Genomic DNA, 22,854 nt, shown 5'->3' on the forward strand with positions numbered 1-22,854 from the left:
ATTTCATCAAATATCTTCATTTGTGTTCTTATGGGTTCGGAGCGACATGAGGGTGAATGATAAATGACAATTTAATTTTGGGGTGTACTAACCCTTTAACCAACCTTTCAAATATTTAGCAAAAAAATTGTAAGTTTGAGTGTGAGCTTCAGAATAGCTGAAAGACAATTTGATCCACAATGTTGGCAAGTAATGCATTTATTACATATGTTTAAAAAACAAACCATTTGTGTGTATACAAATGTTCAGAGAGAGCATACATTCTATACATGAAAAACAATTTAAAGTGTTTTTGTTAGAGTCTTAATCTTTTAATGTCCTCGCTGCGGAAATCCACCCTTAGGGCCAAGACCTGCCGAACCTCAGCAGGGGTCAGACGCCAAGTCAGTGGCCCAGAGTTGGGTCCCCAATAATCCAGGATCTCGGACACCTCAAGAAAAAACCCCACAAAATTCCAAATGAAACAGTCCTTTCAGTCATAGACCAGATTTCAATGAGCAACATTTTTAAATGCAAGTCAAAAAGCCACATACCCTCTCTAAGTTGAGAATAGTTGCCATCTGTGTGAGTCGGGCAAACTTATCCCGGATGGTCCAGGAGGTGACAGAGGAGAGGTATGCAACCAAAGCACGCAGCTCCTTATCAAACTGTAATCCACCAAGCTACAACCCAGAATGCACAGAACAGTTAGGATGTTTGTGTTTTTTAAACAAATGTGTAGCTGTTTTCATTTGTGCAGGGCATGTTTGCATCTCACCCTGCTGAAGGTGCATTTGAACACAGTCTTCTCCATCTCCATGGCGATGAGACTGGTCATCAGGCTAGTTAGAGTATCGTAGATGACTGGTGACAGGCCCACCTACAGAGAGGCATTTTTAGAATGGATATGTGTGTGTGTGCATGTGTAAAGTGGATTAAAATCAATGTACCTTAAACTCGGCCATGAGCTGCTCTAATTGGACAATGAGTTGCTGAACCCAAGGATCATTGGCTTCATACTCACTGAACTCTTCCTAAAAACAACAAAAGAAACACAAAGCAAGAATTAACTTGAATTCATAAAATTGAGCAATATAACCGATTTTCCATCCTATCATTGTCAACTCTCAAATGCAAACATCCCTCTTTGTCAGTAGTGGTAGAAATGGAAATGTTATCTCATACCTCTTCAATATTGTGTGAGACAGACAGGAAGCTGCTGATCCAGGGTTTTACTTGTGGTCTAATAGAGGTATTGTTAAGCTCCTGTAGCCCTTCCTGCACATACACAAACCAGTAAGAAAAATAAGCACAAACATTCAAGATTTTGTATATTAATCAAAAGTTTGTGGTCAGTAAGATCTTTTTTTTTTTTTTTTAAGATCTTTTATTCAGCAAGGATATATTAAATTGATCAAAAGTGACAGTAAAGACATTTATAATGGTACAAAAGATTTCCTCCAAATAAATGCTGCTCCTTTCAAATCATCATCATCATCAAAAAAAAAAAAAAAAAAATCCTATAAATTTCCACAAAAATATTTAAAGAGTTAGTTCACCCAAAAATTCTGTTATTTATTACTCACCCTCGTGTCGTTTCAAACCTGTAAGACCTTCGTTCATCTTTGGAACACAAATTAAGATATTTTTGATGAAATCCGAGAGGTATCTGACTCCCCCAGAGACAGCAATTTAACCACTTTCAAGGCCCAGAAAGGTACTAAGACATCATTAAAATAGTGACTGCAGTGATTCAACCTTAATTTTATGAAGCAACGAGCATAAAAAGTATTCTCGTCGCTTAAGGTTGAACCACTGCAGTGTCTTTAGTACCTTTCTGGGCCTTAAAAGTGGTGGTTAAATTGCTGTCTATGGAGGAGTCATATACATCTCAGATTTCATCGAAAATATCTTAATTTGTGTTCCAAAGATGAACGAAGTTCTAACGGATGTGGAACAACCTGTAATTAATGACAGAATTTTAATTTTTGGGTGAACTAACCCTTTAATTGCAATAATATTTAAAAATATTACCGTTATTACTGTACTTTTTATCAAAATAAATGCAGCCTTGTTGAACATAAGTGACTTTCAAAAACATTTAAAAAAAAAAAATCTTACTGACCCTAAACTTGTGAATGGTAGTGTATAAACAGATTCTCACTGACCTGGAGGAGGTCCTTGAATTTGCTGGAGGTGGTGACCAAATCAGAAAGACAGCTGTCAATCTTAGCCTTCGCATGATCTGAGCCTGCCCCCTGACTGAACAACTTGGCACAATCACTCTGAGATGGACAGGAAGAGAAAGCAATTCAGAATGCTCACAACAACATCAAATGTCAGCATAAAGCAGAAAGACATAGTTTAAATATTGTTCAAACCAGAGCATTGAAACTTTTCCAGTCTTATTGATCCCTTTCTTGCATAAAAGTGGATATCATTTACTCACATGATAACAACAACAACTCAAGCTAGTAAGAGTGGTCTGACATCCTGTTCTAGGGATGCGATCAGTAAAGTGGGAAGTGTTTCTGACCAGCATGTCTCATTTACAAAAATAGCAAACCATGCAAGGTATTGTGTAGCTGGTTAAGTTCTACCATTGGATGAAAAACATTTCTGAAAATGTATTCTCCCTCAAGCCATTCAAACCTTGTGGGAAATTCTCTTTCATGCAACACCAATAGTGATTTTATTTGGACTGCTTTTATGATATGTTTATAGGGCTTGTAAGCACCTATACACATTAACTGTAATTGTATGGAAAAGTTTTCAAAATTTGTCTTTTTGTGTTCCATAGTGTAACATGGGATGAAGAAGAGCAGGATCTAAATGCAGATTTAATGATAAAGTAACAAGAAAACATCTGAACATAAGGAACGTAACTGAGAGTGACATGCAACTATGGAAGAAAAAGTCCTAAAAATAAACACAGGAAACACCAGGGCTTGTATACACAAAGGGTAATAGACACAGGTGCAAATAATCAGGGAGTAATGAGAGGAACAGGAAACTGGAGCAGAACTACAAAAGACTTCAAAACAGTAACAGGAAACTCAAACTAAACAAAAGACCAAACAAGAAACAAGTGACATGATACTTGAAAGAAATGACGGACCTATTGGTTTGGAATGGCACGAGGATGAGCAAATGACAGAATGCGTGTTTCTGGTGGTTGGTTGGAAGAAATCAAATTATCTTTGATGAAAGAAATTCACACTGACCTCTAGATTCTTTTTCAGGGTGCTGATATTCTCACTGCACACCTCCACATTATTGAGAGTCACCTGAGGAAAAAAATAATCATTATTATGCTTAAACACTACATGAAAACGTGTGTTTAGTGAGAAAACTAAATACAGAAAAACAAGTGAAAAGGGACAAAGCTGTGTGTGAAATAGAAAAACAGACTTATTGCTGACCAAGTAGGCACTCTTTGCCTGTTCCTGGCTCTCAATCCCAAGCGTTTGTGTGAGGTTTGTTATCTTGCCGTGCTGTAGACTGCTCTGCATCAGACTGACGGCACTGCTGACCCCACGCTGCAGGTCCTGCAGAGCACTGACTGGATATCCAGCTCGCAGCTTACTTACTAACACCTCTCTGTACACAAGGAAAGAGATGCAAAAGTTATAGTGAATGATTAGATATTCAGTAACAATGCGGTTTCCAGAAATTCTCTGGAAACTTTCCAACCACCACTACAATTTTTATCATCATCAGTAACAATGTACACATAATAATTCCAAATTTAAATTCAAAATTTGTGTGCATACCTGAAGTCTGTCTCCAGAACGCTGGTTGCATGATTGATCATTGCGCACACGCAGTCAGAGCTGCTGCTGGTGAGAGCTCTGCTGATACATTTCTTCACAATGTAGAACACATCATCTACCATGCTGGAGCTCAGCTGACCCACCTCAGCTGTGTCCATGGCAACTGCCTATAAAGTCACATTAATCGTCCTATTAGCACTGAGAACTTAGATGATGTTGGATGATGACATCACTGTTTTCTGTAGAGCTGCTTTATAGCCTAATTTAACTAATTTAATAATTGATGATCTTTACAATGTAGCTGAATCAACACTAAACTGACTTCAATTGAACAATGACATTGATTTCTTTTAGAGCTGCTGTACAGCCAAAATTAATTCTGTTTGCATCATTAAAGGTGATAGAGAGGATTTTTTCGTCGACTGAGAATCCAAAGACTGTCACTGAGTTTTTGAAATGAGCGCATGTGTAAGAACAACCCCCCTCCTTCACAGCTCATTTCAAAGGAATGCCTCCCAAAACTCGTGCAGGAGTATTGGAACACGAATGTTTACCACCGGCATTCGCTGTGTCGTGTTCGTGGATTCATTATGTCGGACTCACCGCAGGTAACTCATAATCTGCAGTTGTTACTCCTGTCTCCTGACAAAAACATTGCATGCGGTGCCTGTGGAGTGTGGAAAGTTACTGGAGCGCGCAGCCGCACTCGTCTCTCACAAGGAACGTCACGGCAGTGATTGACAAGCCAGAGGGCCAATCGTTTACGATGATCGCATTTTAAGGCCCTACCTCGTGCACAGATGATGTATATTAATATTATTCCTTTCAGTGCACCTAATAAATAGTCTTTTATCAGTTAGTAAAGACAGTTTCAAGTAATATTGCAAAAATGTATAAAACAAAACATCCTCTTTAGCACCTTTAAATCATTATCTAAATCACTAAATAAAAGTGACTTGACATCCATTCTGCCAATGAAATTTAGCAATTTAAAAGCTAAGGTAGGCCATTTTCAGAGAGGCTAGCAATAGCAAGCTAGCTTTGAAAGCATAAGATCCCACCCTCCCTTCAAAGCGTCTCCAAAATCACGCCTCCTTCAAAACACATGAACGCCTACAGTAGGGAGCAAAAGTGTTACGAGAGACGGCATTAAACTACCTCATGTCTCAACGCACATAAAATTACAATAATAATGAACATAAACAACTTAAAGAGCACTGACCTGTACCACCTGACTGCTACAATTTCATTTCAAGGTTGATAGTGTTGCCAATGAAATGCATAAATTTGACTTACTGAGAATAACATCACAGGTTTCCATTTTTTCCAAATTACAGTAGTATGGCACTGTTTTGGTTCAGGAGGAACTGTAAAAAGTGGCTGCTGTTTGGGTTGCGGTACTCAGTGACTGAAGTCTGTTTAACTCTGAATAGAATGAAACGCTCTGATGACGTGTGATGTCTGCGTGAGCAGGGTGTGTGGAGGTATGGAAATGCATACGTTGACAGGCAGGTAGGACATTGTATCATTGTATACAGACCAAATGCAATGATTGGATGAACATTTTTGGTCCTACGCCTTATATATATATATATATATATATATATTTAGATCACTTAACTTAGTGATTGCTATTAGGATGTAAAATGTTTTTGGAACAAATAACCTACCCTGCCTTTAATTGATGGCAAAATCAAAATAAAAGATAGGCCACAATAAAAGAAATGTAGTAATGTACAGTTCAGCAGTTTGGGGTCGGTAAGATTTTTAAATGTTTTTGAAAGTTTCTTATGCTCACCAAGGATGCATGTTTTTAATCAAAAATACAGTTTAACAGTATTATTGCAAAACATTATTACAATTTAAAATAACTTTTTATTTTAATATATTTTAACATGTGTAATTTATTGTTGGAAAAATTGGATTTTCAGCAGTCATTACTGCAGTCTTCAGTGTCACATGATCCTTCAGAAAATATTTTAATATGCAGATTTGATGCTCAAGAAACGTATTATTATTGTTAACATCATGGCACACTTTTTTCAGGATTCTTTGATTAATTGAAGGTTCAAAAGAAATCGCATTTGCTTGAAATACAAATCTTTTGTAACAGTGTAAAAGTCTTTGCTGTGACTTTTGATCAATTTAATTTCTTAAAATATTATAGACACCAAACTTTTGAATAGAACTGTACATGTGTCTGACAATAATCTCTGATTCAAGTATAATGTACATACACAAGACAACATGAAGTTAAGTGTATATGTGTCACACCTTGTTGACAGACTCTCTCATGTAATACTCCTCCATGGGAATGTAATAGCCAATCAGCTCCTGCATAGCACGGCTTAGCTGACAATCCTTCAGTAACTTTTCTAAACTCTGCTGATGCTCTAGAAAACAAAGACAAGCATTAACAGTACAAGCAAATGTATGAGTATTCATTTTCATAAATCAACATATTTAACAACATACTACATTTTGCAGACATGCTTAATTTGTATAGCCTAGTTACACACATTTCTTCTTAATATGCAATGATGAGGAGAAACTAGATCAAGGAGTACTGTGATGCCTGAATGAGCACCAGCATGAGTACCAATCGATAGGCTACATTTAACGGCGCTTATGTACTTTAGAAATAATTTGATAAAAGAAATAAAAGGTGTTACCTTGTATAACAGTATCATCTGCCATTGCATCTGCAACCTCAAAGTCAGCAACAATACGCCGTCTCAAGAACCGAAAGTAAAGCTCGGCTCTTGAGTTCATTAAGGTAACCTCACACAACACGGGATCCAGGTCTCTAGATTAAACATACGATAAATAAAACACCAAGTATTTACAAGATACTCATACAATCTTCACGATAAACAATTAGAATATGGACCGCACCTGGGTTCAATCTTTTCTGTAGTCATGCCCCTCATCATGCTGCTCTGGACAACCTGAAACTATTGCAAAACAAATGTAAAAAAGTACACCTAATGTGTATAACCATGTCAAAATGCACTTTAAACATCAAGTACAGCACATAAACATCTTATAATAAAGAATAAGATTAAAATAAATAAATAAATAAACAAAATAATACATTTTACAGTACTGTTACTATAGTGAGTAGAAAAATACACTTATATACAAATTTAAATATAAATATGTAAGTTTGACTAAATAAAAACTAATTTTAGATTTATAATAATATTTTTTTAAGTATATAAATCGGGTGCTTATAAAAGATTGATGCCTTTTAAATTGAATTATCACATTTGGGAGTTTGTGGCATCTAAAAAATTGAAAACCCCTGATATAGACACACTACACACACCTTATTGTTGTAATCTCGCTGTTGGATGAATTTGTCCACTATTTTCTGAGCCTGTTTGTCACACTCTTTCTGAAGGTGTGCAAGGAGTGTGTGCAGTCGGCCTGGTCCATAGTATGTTTCCACTATGGGCTGATGAGTTTCAACAATGCGTGCGATACCTAACAGATACAGACAAAGGCTGGTTGATCTCTATTCATTTAAACAATCTAAATATTGCCAAATTTACAGCAATGCATCTGCTCTTACCCTCAAGCAGCAGAGTGAGGGTGTCAGCAAAGATAACCGGTGCTCTGCGTTCACCAAGATCAGAGCCAACAGCCAGGAGCAAGTTCTCCTCTGCCTTACTGGCCAACTGAAAGGAAAGTGAGCAAAAGACACAAGTCTTAAAGGAACACTCCACTTTTTTTGAAAATAGGCTCATTTTCCATCTCCAAACAGTTGAGTTTTACCGTTTTCGAATCCATTCAGCCGATCTCCGGTTCTGGCGGTACCACTTTTAGCATAGCTTAGCATAGTTCATTGAATCTGATTAGACCGTTAGCATCGCGCTTAAAAATGACCAAAGAGTTTTGATATTTTTCCTATTTAAAACTTGACTCTTCTGTAGTTACATCGTGTACTAAGACTGACAGAAAATGAAAAGTTGCGATTTTCTAGGCTGATATGGCTAGGAACTATACTCTCATTCAGGCGTAATAATCAATGAACTTTGCTGCCGTATCATGGCTGCAGCAGTGCAATGATATTACGCAGCGCCTCTCACAAACGTCTCCATGGTTACAAGGCACGTTCCCTGTGCAAGCAGGGGCTCACGGGCGCTGCGTAATATCATTGCACTGCTGCAGCCATGGAACGGCAGCAAAGTTCCTTGATTATTACGCCTGAATGAGAGTATAGTTCCTAGCCATATCAGCCTAGAAAATCGCAACTTTTCATTTTCTGTCGGTCTTAGTACACGATTTCTACAGAAGAGTCAAGTTTTAAATAGGAAAAATATCAAAACTCTTTGGTCATTTTTATGACCATTTTTAGGCTTTTAAATGAGCCTATTTTCAAAAAAAGTGGAGTGTTCCTTTAATACTAGAACCCCAATAACCAAAACAAAGCATTCTCAACGGATTTCACTGGTCATGTAGGGTGGCTCCTACCTGACTGCAAAGGTATTGAGCAAAGCGTGCAAGTCCCTGCTCATGGAGCCCCAGTAAAGGAAGGATCTTGAAAAAGCGCTCCACTTGAGGCAAGTCGCCCGTGGCAACTGCCTCCTCCAGTCGCGTTGTAACCAGTGCCTTCAGATTGCGCTCTGCTTCCTGCAGCAATGCAAGGCTGGCTTCAACTGCACTGCCTGAACAGAGAATAGCACACAGATTAATGATACAATAAGTATCTTATTTTAAGTATATGTGAGCATCAGTTTAAACAATATCTGCATTATATAATAATAATAACAAATAAATATAATACTTTTCATACACTGAATGCAACTCAAAGTGCTTCACAAGCATAAAAACAAATATTAGGAATACAATTTCACACAATATCAATGTAAAACTTTCAAAAAGTAAAATAAAAACATAAAACAAAAATACACACAACTCAACACACTATTATTATACTCATAACAACTTTAAAAATATATGTCTTAACCCTCTTTTTAAAAATATCAATACTATTAGATTCTCTCACTTTATTTGGTAGGTAGACAATTCCAAATTTTTGGAGCATAGTGGCTAAACGAGATACTACCAGATCTCTGAAGATTTACTTATAAATGTGCCAAAAGACCAGCAATAGAAGATCTTAAAGTATGATTTGAAATGTATGTTGATAGACAATCAGACAATTGTGTTAATTGTAGCTTACAGAACCCTTAGGTTAGCCAGTACATATTAGCATTACAACAATCGAGTCGAGAGAAGATAAATGCATGAATTAGTTTCTCTGCATCATTCAAAGACAAAGTTTCTCAGGTGGTAAAAACAGGTTTTTGTAACTTGATTAATATGAGATTTAAAACTCAAGTCTCAAGAATGATGGCCAGGTTCTTTACATCTTCCTTAGATTTAAGTCCTAAGGAACCCAATCCAGCTTCTGTCCTCTCCCTCTCATGTGTGAACCCAAAATAAGAATTTCAGTTTTGTATTTGTTCAGTTTCAAAACTTATGTATTCAATCAATTTACAATGCTGGACAGACAGTCAGAAAACCTCTCTATTACAAAAGTGTCTTTGATTGAAATGTATAATTGTATATAATCAGCATAAGAATGATAAATCATGCCATTTTTCTGAATTATGCTGCCCAAAGGGAGCATGTATAACGAAATTAAAACTGGCCCAAGAATTGATCCTTGTGGAACACCATAAAGTCTTTGATATATAGTCATCCACAAAAATGAAAATTTGATGTTTATCTGCTTACCCCCAGCGCATCCAAGATGTAGGTGAGTTTGTTTCTTCAGTAGATCACAAATGATGATTTTTAACTCCAACCGTTGTGGTCTGTCAGCCGTATAATGCGTGTCAATGGGAACTTCTTTTATAAGAGTAAATAAAACTTGCTTAGACAAATCCAAATTAAACCCTGTGGCTCATGACGACACATTGATGTCCTAAGACATGAAACGATCGGTTTGTGCGAGAAACCGAACAGTATTTATCTCATTTTTTACCTCTAAAACACCACTATGTCCAACTGCATTCAGCATTCGCTTAGTGAGGTCTGATCGTGCTCTGACAACGGAAGTGATGTCTCGCGCTTATACTTCAATGTCTAAGCAAGTTTTATTTACTCTTGTAGATGAAATTCCCATTGACACACATTATATGGCTGACAGACCGCAACGGTTGGAGTTAAAAATCATCATTTGTGATCTACTGAAGAAACAAAGTCAACTACATCTTGGATGCACTGGGGGTAAGCAGGTGAACTTTCCCTTTAACTTAAATGTTCCTTTCTTTAATATATGTTATAAACCAACTTAAAACGTTACCAGAGAGACCTACAAGCTTTTCCAGTCTGGTTAACAGAATACAATCACAACCCATGTCAAATGCTGCACTTAGATCCAAAAAGGATTAAAACATGCATCATCATTATCTGTATTTAATCTCAGATCATTTACTACCTTTAATAATGTTACAGACCTTGTCTGAAACCTGACTGATTTTTCTCCTGAATATTATATTCAACTAAAAAGCTGTTGCAAAACAACTTTTTTCTAAAATCTAATTTAAAAATGAAATGTTAGAAATACCTTATTTCTACAAACCACATTATCAATTTGCATAACTGTGTGTAACAGATTGTTTATAATGCTATAGTTGCAATGGTAATATCTTTTGCAAGAAAGCCCAAAAAATGACTCACCCTCTCCACCTTGCTTGCTGAGCTCAATCACTGACTGGTCAAGAGAAAGATAGCGATGAATGTGGGCGGCAGCCTGCTCATAGTCCTGGTTACGCAGGGCAGTCTGAACACCATCTGTGCAGAACTTCAGGTCTAGAATATCATCTGCCCGCTGAATTGCTTGATACAGCCTTTTCTGAAACACAACCACATAAACCAGGAGCAAAACTTGAGAGGAAACGGTCAAAATGATAGACGTAGACATCATCATGAGAATATGTATGTTGGCCACCTTGGTGAGATCCAGCTGTCTGACTTTGCTGCTGACGTTCTCTGCCAGGCTGCATGTGAAGTTGATCATGCCAGACAGCTGCACAGCATCTCCCTCAATCAGCTGCAAGTTTGGTCTGAGGAAAAACACACACACCATTTAATACCACCGTACCCTATTCTTTCAGTTCAACAGCATAGGTGTAAAAACCATACACTCACCCCATCCTCTGCAGGGCGAGCATCTTTGTTTCTATATTGCTCTGCTGCCCCATGAGAGCGCCCAGCTCCACCTGCACTTCCGCCTGTCAGGGAAGTGCGATTATATTCAGTTTATGCCAATGCACCGTCAACATCCACACAATCTCACCGTGCAGGCACACACTCATTTTTGTAAACATAATAAATTGACTGACACAGCTGACGAGCCTTTATCTAACTTACCCTTCCTAGTCATCAAGCTCAGAGGGACTAACGAACACTGTTTCCAATAATAAATATTTACCTCTTCGGCACAGAGCTGCGCATACACTCGCTCCAGATCCTCCAGCTCAGTCAGACCCTCTATGGTGTCGGACTGCACGGCGGAGAGCCCCGCCGGACCACCGCGCCGTCTAGCCGGTGAACTAACTTCATCCATGACAGTCCCACATCCACACAAACTGCGTCACTTCCGTTGACTCTAGCGCGTCATGCAGCTGTTACAATGTGACTTTACTCCCACCTAATGGTAGTTTTACTTAAAGCAACTCTAAGCTAAGCGTGAAACATAACAAATAATCACATTCTCAGACAGTAACTAACACAAAATATACTATTGACATTCTATAGTATTCCATTATATTGTATTCGATCTCTAACATAATATATTTCATAATTATCTATCATAATACATGTTGCTTTGGAGCCTGGTAAAAAAAAAGGAGGGGGGGGTTAGGCTTTTTACAATATAATCAAGAATTTGGTCAGTGTAGTTTATGCAGGTTCATAGGCAATACAATATAAACATCACTGTTGCTTTACCATGGTACAGTGATGGCATCAAATGATAATACCTCCCTGTATTGCATGGTACTGAATGATTACTATTTGGTAACACTTTATTTTACAGTGCCATTGTTACACGTTACTACATGCACTTAGTAATAACAGTAAATTATGCATAATTACAAGTAACTAACCCTAAACCAAACCCTAACTGTATGGTAAGTACATGTAGTTAATAATAGTACTAAGTACTTATTTGAGTAATTACAATGTAACTACGGCATTGTAAAATAAAGTGTAACCCTATATTTATGTGCCATTTAATTGACATAGTAGTAGCCTAGTTAAAATACTATAGCACTATCATTATTCCATGTGCAAAAAACATACTAGGAAACAGTGACAGTGTCAGGAACAGAGAAAATGAGAGAGTGGAGTTGATAGTAATGGCTTTATATAAGAGGTACAAATCCGTCTTTATTCTGCTCTTCCTTTCGATTTACGCAATGACATAATCCAAGCCTGTCAATCAAACAGAGGCTTGCCCACTGAGTGTGTATTAGAAAGTACCATGCAGGAATTAAAATGCCAGTCCTACTGGGATTTTTTCCATCTGTTTGTATAGAGAGAGAGAGAGAGAGAGAGAGAGAGAGAGTGTGTGTGTGTGTGTGTGAGAGAGAGAGAGAGAGAGAGAGAGAGAGAGAGAGAGAGAGAGAGAGAAACTAATAGTCTAAGCCATATCAAACCATTGTCACAGGAGGTATATTATTTTTCTCTGATATGATGAATGCTGTAGCCGGAAATGATCTTTAATCCAACAACTTCCCCCTTTTTTAATAATCAGATTTCACAACCCCCCCCTTTATCCATCAGGCTCAACAGTTGGCTTCAAAGTTGCAGCTCTTTTGTGAAATAAGAAGGTGAACGGGAGACCTCAAGAAGTTTTGGATGATTTGTGAAAGTGTGTAAACATTAAGGTGTTCCAGTATATGTGGTCTTCAGTTCAAATTTCTGTCTGTTCAACGGAATGCATCTGCTGCTCTTCATTTCATTCTGCCTCAGTGAGTAAAGGTCTATTTTTGTTTATGTTTGTAATGTTATAATTTGTCTCTTTTTTTTTTTTTTTTTTTTTTTTTTGTGAAGAACATTTTAAATGTTTATGACGTTTTGCCTTTTTTAAATATTTTTGACCTTTTGCCTATAAATAATCTTTTGTGCAATGGAAAGTTTCTATGGATGTTAAAGGTTCTTCCAATAAAAAAAATATTTATTTTTAACAGTGTGTGTGTGTGTGTGTGTATATATATATATATATATATATATATATATATATATATATATATATACAGTTTAAAGTATATTTAATTTTAATGTTTAATTTTTACATTTTACAATATATTTTAGTTCTATCTAAATCATGCATGCTGCATACATATGCAAATTTGTTTTGTGTATGTTTTTTTTAATTCTTCCGTCTGTTATTTTCTGTGATTTAATGTAAATTAGTGGCGACAGTCATACACACACATGCCATAAAAAGAATAAGATCTTTTTGAGGATCACGAGTTGCTGTCGTTTCTGTATCTAATGTTCCTGAACTATTGAATGTATGAATCCTTTATAGGCTATATCCTTTATATTTTTGTTAAGATAAACATACCAAATGGTTAGAGTTGAGAAATGGTAAAAATGGAGATTTGTCTTTTCATACTGTTCTGCAGTGAGATTAAATGTTGTTTTTGCTCTGGGTTTAATCCTCAGATTAATCCACGTGACCTACGGCAACATCTAACAGTATAGAGAAGTAGACACGCAAACAGATACAACAGAATAGCCATGTATTCACATATTCTGTATGTACATAATATACATATATTGTTAATATTAGCATTTTGTCAATATATGCCATATATGTCAGTCTAATAAGTGTATGAGTGGATTTACAATAAAGTCAAGTCACCTTTATTTTTATAGCACTTTATACAATACAGATTGTTTCATAGCTGCTTTACAGTGATAACAGGAAAATGATTCAATGATGCAAACAGTTCATTTAGGCTGTATGCAGCAGCTCTAAAAGAAAACAGTGTCATTGTTCACCTGAAGTCAGTTCAGTGTTGATTCAGCTCCGTTGTGCGGATCATCAGTTATAAAATTAGATTATTTCATCTATAGATCAGTTATGCAGAAAATCATCCAGCTCAGTTGAGTTCTCATCCAATAATGTCAGTACAGCCAGATTAATAATATTGTTGAATATTAAGTGTCCCCAACTAAGAAAGCAAGAGGTGACAGTGGCAAGGAACCCAAACTCCATCAGGTGACAGAATGAAGAAAGAAAAAAACCTTGGGAAAAACGAACTAACACATTCTGATTATGATTCAGGCTGCAATGCAAGTCAGAAATTCACTGCATTCAAATATTTCATCCAGTTCCTTTTGCTTGAAAATCGGATTCATCATGCCAGTATAGAGATGAATCTGAGGATTAGACCCAATCAGATGCCTTTATTTTTTATTGCAGGCCTGAGGGTTTTTTCATTGCGTAAGTTTGACCAAAATGTGCCCTTTATCATATCATTAGAACTTATTTATTTTCCTCAGGTCTCTGTTCCTCTGTGCTGAGTGCAGCAATAACACCTCCATGTAGTGCTGTATACAGGGGCTTTGCTGATTGTCTGGTCTCTCTGGGTGACAGTGTGAGCTCCATGACTGATAACCCACAGGACATCAACTCCATTTGCAAGTGAGACACATGCACACATAAAAACATCTCCACTAAATACAACTACAATATTTTTTTATCTTATTGTTATCTTATCTCATTGTACTTTTTTTTTCTTTACATCTGCAGGTCATGGGATGCCTTCCAGGTGTGTGTGAGTGGTGTGTTGTCAGGTTGTCGTGGCGATGCAGCGGAAATTTGGGAATCTTTGAGGGCAGAGTCCCGGAAAACGGCATTTGCTGGGAACCTTTACGACATGTGTGCCAGTCGTACTGAAGCTGTGACTGCAACCACACCTTTGGTTCCCAACACTGACCAAACCAATCAGGAAACCCTCAAAGGACTCGCCCATTCTGTCAGCCACTCAGTCAGTGAAGAGCTGCTCCTGACATGCTTTTCTCTTCTCCTGCTGCTTCGGATGTAACCTATCCATTTACATATCTGAACTGATGCCAATGACAGTGCTACAGGACTTTATGCAGAATTTAATATGTAAGCTCTTTGGTGAAATATTCATGAAAAATGATGTGTTTGCTTTTTTAAAAAGAAGCAAAAATAGGCCTGGTTCTTACAACTATGTTTTCTATAGAAATCAGTAATGTTCTGTACTCAAATCTAATGGTTTTGTACATCACTAAATATGTAGGTTGTGTAAAAAAATAAAATAAAAAAAATAATAAAAAACAGAGATGTGTTATATCTGGAATTTAAAAAAAAATATGTGTGCTATATGTGTGCTTAAGTTTTAACAAAATATATTTAAATCTGCAATAAAGTTCAAAGCAAACTGACTTTATATTTTATTCTGTATTATTTTAATTGAAATTATTAATATGATTTTGTCATTTAATGTTAAACACCTTTTATATATCAAGTAGACACCCAATTTAAATCCATATCCAAGGTTTGAGAAACACTACCATATAGTTTCATCCATTAGTTAAACCATAAAGACTCAGTCCAGTTCCTCAATCAGAACAGTCTTTCTAGTTCCTGCTGTCTTGGGGAAGTCATCTCCTGCCTCTGGTTGACTGATACCGGCAGGGCTCTGCTGCTTGACTGAGGTTCTCTTAGTGGAGACACTAATAAGGAGCTGCGATTGGTCAGGGGCCACAGCGTCTGACTGAGGCCAGTGATACAAGCTTGTAACAGCTTCTGATTCTGTTTCATCGCTACAGATGACCTGAATCTTCGGACGGACGACACTCTGAAAAATGTAACATTTAAAAATGTAAATCTCCATAGCATTTTTCATCACAACCGTGGAAATGACATGCTAATGCTCTCTCATCCAGTGTTACTTTAGAATCATTGACATTGAATATAGTTCCCATTCAGTCAATTACTACGAGTTACGTCAGTGACTGACAAATTGGGATCGCTCCTGAGAGCCCTATCATCTTTGAGTCTTAACAGAACCAGCCAATGGACATTGGCGAGTGAGATTTGCATTGCTAACCACGCCCTGTGCTGCGGGTATATAGGAAGCGAGCAGATATGCACTCACCAAGCTTTCACTTCGGAGCCTAGTGTTTCAACGTTGATTCAGCTCTGCTATTCCTCAACAAGTGTGTTGCAGAACCCGGAAGAGTTCCTGTTTGTGTGTTGGTGTGACGGTGCGTAAGGTGTGATTGTTTTTAAGAGAAGAAAAGAGCAATTTTTCATTCTTTGTGTCCCAAGACAACGAAGCTGACAGTGAGTGACACTATGCCTTGCCACCCTCAGCCCTCTCTTTCATCGCCAGCATGCAGCCGGGTGCGGTTCGAGGGCGCAACACCTTCTCATGCACCCCCAACCAAACCGTGGAACCAGGTAAGTGTTGTGCTGCACACTCAGACCCCACACCGGGATGCTCTGCCTTCGGGTCGGGTCCCTGGCCTCCACTTCACTGCCCCATCACAGGTACGTCTGTGGTCAGGGTTCTACAGCCCCTACTTCATTGTCCCCGTGAAGAGTGGTGAGGTTACAGCCAATCCTTGATCTGCGCATTTTGAATCGGCCCCTTCACAAGCTTCTGTTCAAAAAGTTAACGCCTCTCCTCCCTGAAGGAGGCTGTTTCTGTTCATACTTGAAGATGATTGGGCTCTCAGGCGCGTTCCCAATTCACTAGTTACTGACGTAATGTCTCCATTCCCTCCTTCAGGGAACGGGGGTTACATTAGTGACCTTTTTTTAATTATTTATTTAACCCTGTTCTTACCTGTGATGTTGCTGGGAGTATCAGGCTATTTTCTTCATCTTCAAGGTCTGGAAGATCCTTTGGAGAAGCAGAAAATGTTTTTAGTAGTGAAACACTATAGACATTCTAAATCATGAAATTTCTTGTAAAAAACAAATGACGTGAACAATACTGTAAGGACTCACGTCAATTGTTAATGCTGGTCTCTCTGACAGGATGATAGTCTCTATTTCATCCTCAGAGATCAGTTCAGTTATGAGAGCACCAGGACCTGCAACTGAACCACTGTTATGTGACTGTGAATGTTTTGTGCCTTGGTTTTGCGCTAGCATTTTCTCGCACTTCTCCTCTTTAGTCTTCAATCCCACTGTTGCTGATTGACCAGTCTGTTCCTGGTCAAACGGTGGATGGAGAATCTGTTCTAAACCGGTTTGCTGTCTCTCTGGTTTTGACTGGTTATACTGATTTTGATCAAGTGTTGTTTGGATAATCTGTTCCTCATCAGATGCAGACTGGCAAATGTGGTGTGTCTCTGATGCTAATGGATCAGTTTGTTCCTGTGCTGTTTCTGATGTGTCACTCTCTGCAGGTGCAATTTCTGGTGTCTCGTTTTGAGTGCTCTGATTCTCAGTAACAGATGTTGGAGGCTCTATGATTCCTGAGGGTAAACAGTAAGTTTTTAATTATGCTGTATGTCAGAAAAGAAGACAAAAAAAATATGAGTGTGTGTATACAGTATCGTTCAAAAGTTTGGGGTTGGGTAAGTCTTCTATGCTTACTTATGAATATCTATATAAACAAAAATACAATAAAGAGAGTGATATATTGAAATATTACACTTTAAAATCCTTGAATTCCTGTGATGGCAAAGCTGAATTTTCAGCAGCCATGACTCATTTTCAGTGTCACATGATCCTTCAGAAATCATTCTAATATGCTGATTTGGTGCTCATGTAACATTTCTTTTTATTAACAAGGTTAAAAACAGTTGTGCTGCTTAATATTTTTATGGAAACTGGATACTTTTTTCAGGATTCTTTGATGAATAGAAAGTTCAAAAGAACAGTATTTATTTGGAATATAAATCTTTTGTAACAATGTAAAAGTCTTTATTGTCACTTTTGATCAATTTAATGCATCCCTGCTGAATAAAAGTATTAAAAAGTAAAACTCTTACTGACCCCTAACTTTTTAACAGCTGTGTATAAGTGAACAATATGTGTGTTTACCATTTTCCAAAAGCTCTCGAGCCTCCCGCCGTTTCAGTGCGTTCTCTTTGATAGCAGCCATTGCATCCAAACTTTCCTGGATCTTCCTTCTTTCTCTCGTTTGCCACATTTCCCTTTCTTTTCGTTCACCTTCCAGACCACCAGCTGCCCATGCCTCTGCACATGCTCTGTGAATCAAAGCAACTTCAATAATTATATAAAAGTTTAAACCGTAGCCTCTAAATAGTAACAAAGACTAGCTTTGTGGGGTCTATTCGTCTCCAAACTGACAATGCTATAGCATTAATTGTTTGATAATTGGCAAAGAAAAAACTGCTGCTAACCTGTCTTTTGGAAACACAGGTCGGTCATCTAGATAGGTCAACTGCTTTAGACGCACAATCAGAGTCTTCCTGTAGTTTGGGATTTTTTTGATGACCTCATTACCCATTAGATTTAACACCCGCTGGTAAATTCAAACAAATATGAATTAACTCCTAGCAATTCCGTCCATAGCTAGAAGTAAGCATATCTGATCATGTATATGATGGAAGAGATATACTTATTTTACCAAGTCAGGCATTCTCTCTAGAACATTAATGAGAGCTGGATCTCTGATGCGGTTGTGAGACAGATCAAGAACACTGATGGATGGACAGTGTGACAGCTCCTCCATGTCACACACATTCTCTAGTGTGTTATGGGAGATCTGCAGTGTGGACAGCTCACTCAAGCAGGCTGAAAAACAAAAGGTGAACTTTATGAGTGAAGGAACAGAGAACAAACAATACATTTTGTGTTGCCATGTTCATTTTTGTGTGCAAGTACTCACATATGTTCTCAATGACCTTGATATAATTGTTTGAGACATTGAGTGTGCAAAGCTTGCTGAGTGGTTCCAGGTTTTCCAGAGTATGAATGAGGTTCTGATGGAGGAACAGACAGCGAAGCTCTGTCTGATTCTCCAGATTCTCAATCTTCCGAATGCCATTACATTCAAGCCATAGGCAGCGCAGGCCAGTATATTCCTCTAAACCCTCAATACAAGAAAAACCTAAAATGCAGAATTGAAAACTTTATATAAAGAGCTGAAAAAATAACATAAAGATGCAACATTAAAACAGTATCTTCTACTGAATAAGTAATTTTAAACCTTTAAAGTGAAGATAAAGAGTGTCATTCAGCCTTGGCGTCAGGTACAGTTTGTTTTTCTTGCAGTGCTCCCTTAAAAACGCTTTGGTAATTCTTAGAATATATGAGAAAAAATTCAATATTCATTCATCATTCAATGTTCTTCACAGACAACAACTGATTTTGTCCTGAGCAAATATATAGGTATTATAAAAATGTGCACTTCATCACCTGGGACCTGAGGACATTGTGCTGCTCTCTGATGCTCTGATTGTATCACCGTTATCACTTGTCCCATCAGCAGCTGCACTCTGAAATTCATGAACTTTAAAAGAAACATTATTACTGTTAGGAATTTTTCATTAAAGGGTACATTAAATTATTTTATAAAAGTTTTTTTTTTTTTCTTCAAATGATAAGTAAAAGGAGGCACATAAACTCAGAAAATATTAATGTCTACCAAATGTTGGTTTGTGAGTGCCACAGTTTTGTGAAATAATGTAAAATAATGTGACTGGGTTGAGTATACAATGATGGAAAGGGTTAAATATTCGATGTTTGCTAAAATGTAAGTGTTAGTTAGAAATAGATAATAATTAGTTCAAAATTATTATACTTTTATATTAGTTTAAATGTTCGATGCAATCAAAACATGACGGAGGAGGAGTCGAACGGGGGGTAACGTACAAACATTCAATGTGTGTCAGACAATATTCATTATAGTTTAAGCTTATCAAGCAAATAATATCTCAACAAAACATGGGGTTTGTGAATCTAGTGATTTTAAAAGGTCGTGGAACACTACCAAAGTTTATTTATTCTGTCATTGTAAAATTCGAGCAGCTGGGATATAACCTGGAGAGAACAGGACTTGACGATAATAGTGCACTATGCTCCAAAATGATTAACGGTAAGTTTTGTTGTTGTTAAGTCTGCTATTTTGATCATGGTCGTTGAATGTAAACATTAAGAAGGTAACTTGTTACCTGGAACGAAGGACACAACACCTTCACTCGTGTCTTTTTCTTCAAATTCAACCGTTGTTCCTTCCTCCGCGTTCAATGTGGTTGATAGATTCATTTTTGTCTGCATTTCGCAATAATAAGACAATATAAACCAAAATTAAATGAATATATGAACGTACCAACTGTAAACTTACGTTAGTATGCTGCAAACAGCTCGTTAAGTTTGTCTGGTTTCCATAGAGACCAGAGGCGACACCCACTGTGTGCTCGTGCAAGACACAGTTGAATCTTACGTTGGCAGGTGGCAGGTAGCGGACAGAAACCGTGATCTACCTACCGGTACTTTAAATATTTAAGTACTACTCTACCACAACCAGAGCAGAGAGTTGAAATAAAATATTTAATTATATTAAAATATAATTTTAATCTAAAAATGCTTGCAACCTGACTTTGCTGTGTACAAAGCAAATTCCTTTGTCAGAGTGGGGGTATATTAGCTACCCCACCTCTGGGGCAAATGCCCCCTTGTACAAAATTAATTTTTTTTTTGTTAAAAATATAATCACATGAAAACTCTGGACATTTTTCATACTTGCTTTATAATTTATGTCATTGCCACTGAAAACTAAGATAACTATTCTAGACACATTTAACTTTCACAGACAAAATTACACCGTCCTTAAAGGGTTAGTTCACCCAAAAATGAAAATTCTGTCATTTATTACTCACGCTCATGCCGTTCTACACTCGTAAGACCTTCGTTGATCTTTGGAACACAAATTAAGATATTTTAGTTGAAATCGGATGGCTCCGTGAGGCTTTCATAGGGAGCAATGTCACTTCCTCTCTCAAGATCCATAAAGGAACTAAAAACACATCTAAATCAGTTCATGTTCGTTCAGTGGTTCAATATTAATATTATAAAGCGACGAGAATATTTTTGGTGCGCCAAAAAACAAAACAAAATAACGACTTATTTAGTGATGACCGATTTCAAAACAATGCTTCAGGAACATAGACTGTAAAAAAATATGGACGTAGTGTCCGTGACGTCACCCATAGAGTTCTGAACAGCAGTTTTGAAGCGAAAATGAGGACGCGGCCATCTTAGCTGCGCGTCACTGCACGTCACTCCCGGATAACTGAAAATGGGCAAAGAGGCGGGGAGGTGGTTTGAGCTGATGTGATTGGTTGCTGAAACCACGCCCGCCTAGCTCGACGTGACCACGTTATCAAGCAAAGGAGCTATCTATGTAGATACTATCTAAATTATTAATAAAGATAAGTTTTAACATCAGAAAGTTATAAAGGTTTACTGTCAATTTACGGTGTTTTTTTAAGATATAGATGCTCCAACACCAGTAATTTGTGTTGGGTGTGCAAATAACAACATGGAACATCAAATGGGACTTCATACCTTTATAATAGAGATCGCGAGATGAATCCAATCTGTGGCACTTGGGTAAAATATAAATGTCCATTGCAAAACAAAACAAAAAAAACATTTCACATTTATTCTGAATGATCTGCTCTCTGTCATCGTTCTTCAAGAAAGGATGCAATCTGAGCAGCGATCGTATCTAACAAACAAATGAGCCTGTGTCCAAAGTATATTTTTTTCAAAATAGTGCAGCAGTTTTAGTTATAATATCCAAGCAGTGCTGTCAGAGTTGTATATCCTCCTGGTTTTGTCATTGTAGTAACGTTAAATCTCGCAATCGAAACTTTCAGCCAATGCCACGATCCAACAACGTGTTGGATCGTGGCATTGCATGCATGCACATCTACACAGACACACATCAGTCTCGAACATTATGCAGCAAGCCATATTTTATAATTGTATAAAATAATCGAGAAAAAAAGCACAAAAACGGCTGAGATGCCAAATTCAGCGGCAGCTGAGGTAAAGTGACAGCTCACAGACAGCAGCGCACTCTACCTGTCACTCAAGTGACCACGACCTTAATTATGCAGAACTTTTAAGGCTCAATATAATTTAAATGGATGAGTTATAAAAAAATTCACCCCCCTCAGAGTTGTCATGAAGGGCAAAAATAGCAGTATAGACCAAAACCACAATTTGTACCAACTTGTAAACATGTTTTTTTTCTGCTATAAACTTGGCCAATTTAACATGGGACTCTATGAGATTCTGCTCTCTTTTGGAGCCTGTCCCTAGCGACCAGTCGATGAATCGCAGTTTAAGTTACTTCCGTATTGGCTTCACGAGAGAAAGGGGGAGGTTGCCGCTTGTTCAGGAAGCATCGGATCATAAATGAATCAGTGTATCGAATCAGCTGTTCGGAGAGCCAAAGTCACGTGATTTCAGCCGTTTGGCAGTTTGACGCACGATCCGAATCATGATTCGATACACTGATTCATTTATGATCCGATGCAGTGTTTTGAAATCGGCCATCACTAAATAAGTCGTTATTTAGTTTTTTTGGCACACCAAAAATATTCTCGTTGCTTTATAATATTAATATTGAACCACTGTACTCACATGAACTGATTTAAATATGTTTTTAGTACCTTTATGGATCTTGAAAGAGGAAGTGTCATTGCTCCCTATGGAGGCCTGCACAGAGCCATCGGATTTCAACTAAAATATCTTAATTTGTGTTCCGAAGATCAACAAAGGTCTTACAGGTGTAGAACGGCATGAGGGAAAGTAATAAATGACAGAATTTTCATTTTTGGGTGAACTAACCCTTAAAGGGAGGCATTTTTCCACACTCTAAATGCGCAAAGTGTTATAGCCTAATAAAGTACATAAAAGTTCTTTTAATTGCAGTAAGTCAGTACATAAAAAATTAGACTGTTTTCAAAGATAACACTTACCAAATATCATTTATTTCACATTTAAAAAGACAGATGCTATCAATTAGTTTGTAAACCACAAATTTAACCAGCTTATAATGAATACATTGTATATAGAGGAATCTACTTATTAATGAAACTCACT

The 22,854-nt window shown here is 37.4% G+C and overlaps 3 protein-coding genes across 4 annotated transcripts; 1 reads left to right on the forward strand and 2 right to left on the reverse strand.

Annotated features, from left to right (window-relative positions):
* Positions 1-172: 172 nt before the first annotated feature.
* cog4 (component of oligomeric golgi complex 4) lies at positions 173-11,351 on the reverse strand. Its single transcript, XM_067399588.1, has 19 exons — positions 11,200-11,351; positions 10,917-10,999; positions 10,717-10,831; positions 10,446-10,620; positions 8,229-8,422; positions 7,327-7,432; positions 7,081-7,238; positions 6,648-6,706; positions 6,425-6,558; positions 6,027-6,145; positions 3,753-3,919; positions 3,402-3,579; positions 3,204-3,266; positions 2,148-2,264; positions 1,165-1,257; positions 930-1,013; positions 758-859; positions 534-662; positions 173-430 (listed from the first exon to the last, which is right to left on the reverse strand). The coding sequence occupies exons 1-19, from the start codon at positions 11,332-11,334 to the stop codon at positions 296-298; spliced, it is 2,346 nt and encodes a 781-aa protein (XP_067255689.1). The 5' UTR covers positions 11,335-11,351; the 3' UTR covers positions 173-295.
* A 1,357-nt stretch (positions 11,352-12,708) lies between these two features.
* nrn1lb (neuritin 1-like b) lies at positions 12,709-14,830 on the forward strand. The gene is made up of 3 exons (XM_067401162.1): positions 12,709-12,742; positions 14,286-14,427; positions 14,536-14,830. The coding sequence occupies exons 1-3, from the start codon at positions 12,709-12,711 to the stop codon at positions 14,828-14,830; spliced, it is 471 nt and encodes a 156-aa protein (XP_067257263.1).
* Positions 14,831-14,847: 17 nt separating this feature from the next.
* Positions 14,848-20,877, reverse strand: dnaaf1 (dynein axonemal assembly factor 1). Of its 2 annotated transcripts, none has more exons than XM_067400839.1 (11): positions 20,619-20,877; positions 19,911-20,010; positions 19,156-19,249; positions 18,947-19,038; positions 18,626-18,847; positions 18,365-18,531; positions 18,138-18,259; positions 17,815-17,981; positions 16,771-17,243; positions 16,607-16,663; positions 14,848-15,613 (listed from the first exon to the last, which is right to left on the reverse strand). In XM_067400839.1, the coding sequence occupies exons 1-11, from the start codon at positions 20,622-20,624 to the stop codon at positions 15,362-15,364; spliced, it is 1,752 nt and encodes a 583-aa protein (XP_067256940.1). In that variant the 5' UTR covers positions 20,625-20,877; the 3' UTR covers positions 14,848-15,361. The 2 variants fall into 2 exon arrangements, with proteins under 2 accessions (XP_067256940.1, XP_067256941.1); XM_067400840.1 differs by having other exon boundaries at positions 15,496-15,613; positions 16,607-16,653.
* Between the last annotated feature and the right edge of the window lie 1,977 nt (positions 20,878-22,854).

The sequence above is a fragment of the Chanodichthys erythropterus genome, chromosome 11, assembly GCF_024489055.1.
Source record: "Chanodichthys erythropterus isolate Z2021 chromosome 11, ASM2448905v1, whole genome shotgun sequence".
Taxonomy (NCBI): Eukaryota; Metazoa; Chordata; class Actinopteri; order Cypriniformes; family Xenocyprididae; genus Chanodichthys; species Chanodichthys erythropterus.